Source organism: Hyperoodon ampullatus (assembly GCF_949752795.1).
Source record: "Hyperoodon ampullatus genome assembly, chromosome: 10".
In the NCBI taxonomy this organism is placed as follows: Eukaryota; Metazoa; Chordata; class Mammalia; order Artiodactyla; family Ziphiidae; genus Hyperoodon; species Hyperoodon ampullatus.
The window spans coordinates 46,984,023-46,988,887 of NC_136923.1; the positions used below are offsets into that span (position 1 = coordinate 46,984,023).

At 56.8% G+C, this 4,865-nt stretch overlaps 1 protein-coding gene across 1 annotated transcript; it reads left to right on the top strand.

Annotated features, from left to right (window-relative positions):
• Positions 1-706: 706 nt before the first annotated feature.
• Positions 707-2,890, top strand: POMGNT2 (protein O-linked mannose N-acetylglucosaminyltransferase 2 (beta 1,4-); the record flags this gene model as incomplete). The annotated part of the gene is made up of 1 exon (XM_079713885.1): positions 707-2,890. The coding sequence occupies one exon, from the start codon at positions 707-709 to the stop codon at positions 2,447-2,449; it is 1,743 nt and encodes a 580-aa protein (XP_079570011.1). The 3' UTR covers positions 2,450-2,890.
• Between the last annotated feature and the right edge of the window lie 1,975 nt (positions 2,891-4,865).

Here is a 4,865-nt window from a genome sequence, read left to right on the forward strand (position 1 = left end):
TTGCTGCAGCAGTGCTTCATAACAAACAGCCCCAGAATTTCAGTGACCTACAATAAGAAGCACTTATTCAGCTCACATGTCTCTGTGTTGCCTGGTCTTGGCTGGGTTTGACCGGTGGTTCTGATGATCTTGGCTGGACTCAATTACAAATCTGGGGGCCAGCTGAGCCAGACTGAGCATGGCTGGAGCAGCTGTGCTCCACACACAGATCTCTTCTCCTGGGACCAGGAAGTTAGGCTGAACACATTCTTCTCATGGAAACATCCTAAGTTTAAAGAGGGCAAAGATAGTCACACAAGCACTTTTCAAGCCTCTGATGTGTTCTGTCTGCTAACATCTCATTGGCCAAAGCAAGTTATGTGGCCAAGCCCGAAGTCCAGGTGCAGGGATGTATATTCCCCCATGGAAGCAGCAGGGGAGGGAGGGGAGTGAATATTTTTGAACAGCGGTCCAGCCTGCCGTATCTTCAAATGTGCAGAGCGATGCAAGGATCCAGTGCCGTAGCAGAGCCCAGCGCAATGCCTGGCGCAGAGCGGGCGCTCGGGGTGACTCCAGACACGCCGTGCAGACACCTTTTCCTTTTCCTTCTCTCCTCCCGCAGGCCTCTGCTGGTCCTCCGGGTGCCTGCAGGGATGGGTAAAGCCCGCCAGGCCCGAGGTGCTTCCCAGGGGCCGTCGTCTCACTAGGGCCTCGCTGCGGCACTAGGATGCACCTCTCGGCGGTGCTCAACGCCCTCCTGGTGTCGGTGCTGGCAGCCGTGCTGTGGAAGCACGTGAGGCTGCGCGAGCATGCGGCCTCCCTGGAGGAGGAGCTGGCCCTCGGCAGCCGAGCCCCGGAGCCCGCCCCCGCGATGCGGATCGACTACGCAAAGGCCCTGCAGATCCTGACGGAGGGTGGCACGCACATGGTGTGCACCGGCCGCACGCACACCGACCGCCTCTGCCGCTTCAAGTGGCTCTGCTACTCCAGCGAGGCCGAGGAGTTCATCTTCTTCCACGGCAACGCCTCCGTGATGCTGCCCAGCCTGGGCTCCCGGCGCTTCCAGCCGGCCCTGCTCGACCTGTCCACCGTGGAGGACCACAACACCCAGTACTTCAACTTCGTGGAGCTGCCGGCCGCCGCCCTGCGCTTCATGCCCAAGCCGGTGTTCGTGCCTGACGTGGCCCTCATCGCCAACCGCTTCAACCCTGACAACCTCATGCACGTCTTCCACGACGACCTGCTGCCCCTCTTCTACACCCTGCGGCAGTTCCCCGGCCTGGCCCGCGAGGCCCGGCTCTTCTTCATGGAGGGCTGGGGCGAGGGCGCCCACTTTGACCTCTACAAGCTGCTCAGCCCCAAGCAGCCCCTCCTGCGGGCGCAGCTGAAGGCCCTGGGCCGGCTGCTGTGCTTCTCCCATGCCTTCGTGGGCCTCTCCAAGATCACCACCTGGTACCAGTATGGCTTCGTCCAGCCCCAGGGCCCGAAGGCCAACATCCTTGTCTCGGGCAACGAGATCCGGCAGTTTGCCAGGTTCCTGACGGAGAAGCTGAACGTGAGCCACACAGGCAGCCCCCTGGGCGAGGAGTACCTCCTGGTCTTCACCCGCACCCAGAACAGACTCATCCTGAATGAGGCAGAGCTGCTGCTGGCACTGGCCCAGGAGTTTCAGATGAAGACCGTGACGGTGTCCCTGGAGGACCACGCCTTTGCAGACGTGGTGCGGCTGGTCAGCAACGCCTCCATGCTAGTCAGCATGCACGGGGCCCAGCTGGTCACTGCCCTCTTCCTGCCCCGCGGGGCAGCCGTGGTGGAGCTCTTTCCCTACGCCATCAACCCTGACCACTACACCCCCTATAAGACACTGGCCACGCTGCCCGGCATGGACCTCCAGTACGTAGCCTGGCGGAACACGTTGCCAGAGAACACGGTCACGCACCCAGAGCGGCCCTGGGACCAGGGGGGTATCACCCACCTAGACCGGGCCGAGCAGGCCCGGATCCTGCAAAGCCGGGAGGTCCCGCGGCACCTCTGTTGCCGGAACCCTGAGTGGCTCTTCCGAATCTACCAGGACACCAAGGTGGACATCCCGTCGCTCATCCAAACCATACGGCACGTGGTGAAGGGCCGGCCGGGGCCGAGGAAGCAGAAGTGGACGGTCAGTTTGTACCCCGGCAAGGTGCGGGAGGCGCGGTGTCAGGCGTCGGTGCAGGGCGCCTCCGAGGCCCGCCTCACCGTCTCCTGGCAGATCCCGTGGAACCTCAAGTACCTGAAGGTGAGGGAGGTGAAGTACGAGGTGTGGCTCCAGGAGCAGGGGGAGAACACCTACGTGCCTTATATCCTGGCCCTGCAGAACCACACCTTCACTGAGAACATCAAGCCCTTCACAACCTACCTGGTGTGGGTCCGCTGCATCTTCAACAAGACCCTCCAGGGACCCTTTGCAGACGTGCTGGTGTGCAACACGTAGCGAGCGGTCCGGCCAGGCCTCGGGAGGGTGGCTGCTCAGGCTTGGTGTCCCTGGGCCCGCCAGCTCCCAGGGGTGGCTTCTGGGAATTATTTATTTATTGAGCGAGCCTGTGCCTCGGGTCACCTTGTTGCATCGGAGGTATGGGGTTCTCAGCGCGCCTCTTTGCACGGGTGTGATGGGACCTCCCCACCCGTTTCTCTCATCCTGAGCATCCATACCCTGGAGAAGGTCCTTGAGGGGGGAGGAAGAGGAGAGTAAGAATCCCAAAGAACCTCTTTGGCTAAGTGATCATGCTGTTTCCTACGGTATCTTTCTGGTTGGTGTCGGGTTTCTGGTAACTGCTAGTAATTGTGGTCCTTTGGGTGGGTGGTACACCAGCTTCCGTCATCATGAAATTCACCTGTAGCCCCATGAAGTGTGTGTTTGGAACATTGATTAAATGATTATAAACATCTCGGTCAAGTCTTTTATTGGACAGTGGGAAGGGGGGCTCGTAGTCAATACCTAGACGCCCTTTCATCCGGATTGTCAGCCAAGGAGATGTGGCAAAGGGGAAGGCATCGAGGCCTGGGAAGCAAGGCAGGCTGGCTGGATTTCATCCTGATGAGGAATGAGTATCCCATTTCCATCTGAGTGGGATGAAAGCCTGGAAGTAGGTGGGAGAGGGCTGTGGGGAGGAAGATCGGTGTCTGCCAGAGTCTGCTTAGGCTTCACTAGACATTCAGACACATAAGACTATAGTACACACACCCGGCGTCGGATTCACTTAGAAGGACGTAACACAAGATCCTCAGAAAGCCAGCACGGCTGCATCAAGTGACTTCTTCCACAGGAGGAGTCCTCACACCAGTCCAGGGGCCATTCTATTACCCTCTTCCCCGAGTGATTGCTCAAGGGTAAGGAGATGGCACCCCCACTGGTAGTTGTGGGGGCCACTTTGGCTTTGAAGCCCCATAGGAACCATTATCTTCTAAACAGCCCATAGTCAAGTAAGTTCCCAGGGTCCCGTGAGGAACCTGCCTGGTTATAGGAGTTGTCGCACTCAGGGAGGCCTCGGCTCCGGTGTCCTACCAGATAGTTTAGTTAATTCAGGCTCCTTCCAGTCCAGATCAGAGGCATATTTGAATACTACACCCGACATTGAACCTTTATCCGGCTTCCATGGCAACAGAGCTAGAAAATTAACTCACGATCAAATTCATCCTCAGAGAAGGAGAAAGAAAGAGTTTTAGCCTTTTCTTCACAGGCAGATGGTGATGCTGGTCTGACTCCTGCAGAGAGAAGAAAAGGGGGCCTTGGGGAGGTGGGAGCTCGGGCTGTAGTTTGTTTATATGAGTTGTGTCAGGCTGATCGGGAGTCCCTGAGGCAAAGCTGTGCATTAGATGAATATCTTGGTCACTGGCTGAGAGTTATTCATCTGTAGGGTGAGGATGATACACCTGGGATTGTTGTAAGGCATTCAGGAAGTCATCTGTGTAAACCTTTAGCACCGCCGGATGTGTGATATATTAGTCTTTACGGGTCCGGAATCCATACCTAAACCCTGGAGGGCAGATGTGGTTCCAGATTCTGAAATTTTCAGAAGGTAATCTGGTGCCTATACCGTGTATTATGCAATATTCTCAGCAGGGTCTGAGATTACACCCAATAACCAAACACACTGGGATGTCCACAGTGAACTGTATGCATATTCATGCTGAGTGGGACATGAGCTTTGGCACCAAACATATGAAAAAGCTTTTGATTTTCAGAGCTTTGGGGGTTGTTGGAATTGCATCTAGAGGGTTATGAATCATCCTCCTCTCCTGCTTGGAAATGCCATCATTTTCCTTGGACTAGCCCTTTGGGGGTGAAGTGCCGAGGAACAGGGTCAGGCCCGTGGTTCGGCCAGTGATGGCCTCGACGGAGCCCCTCAGCCTGCCTTTCTTAAGGCTGATTCATTCACCTGCAGCTGAGCAGACCCCTGCGACTCCCACACTGCAGATGCATCGCGGCTCCTGGCCGGGCAGCCTCTCTAAGGTTGATGGGAACATTCTGATTCACCATCCCCTGCTGTTTGCTTCCGTTGGCACATCGTTCTCATTCCAGAGGGAACGGCTGGGGAGGCACGGGGCAAGCAGCCCCAGCACGCACTGAGGCGGAGAGTGTTTTTTGAAAAGGGTAAAAAGTGCATAAAGTTTCAAGTTTGCAGAAGGGACGCAGTTCACAGACTGAGCAGATTTTAAAAAGCAAAGAGCAGTGGGGAGGGAGTCAAACACATGTGAATGTGCTTGGCCAGAGTCACAGTTTGCTGCTCACACTCCAGGGAACTGGCCCTGCCTCGCCATCAGCTCTGAACCCAAGGGGATTAGAGGAAGAGGAGCTGTCAGAGTTGGGGGGAGGGCAGTGGGAGCGCCTTTGAGTGGTGGTCCTGGGT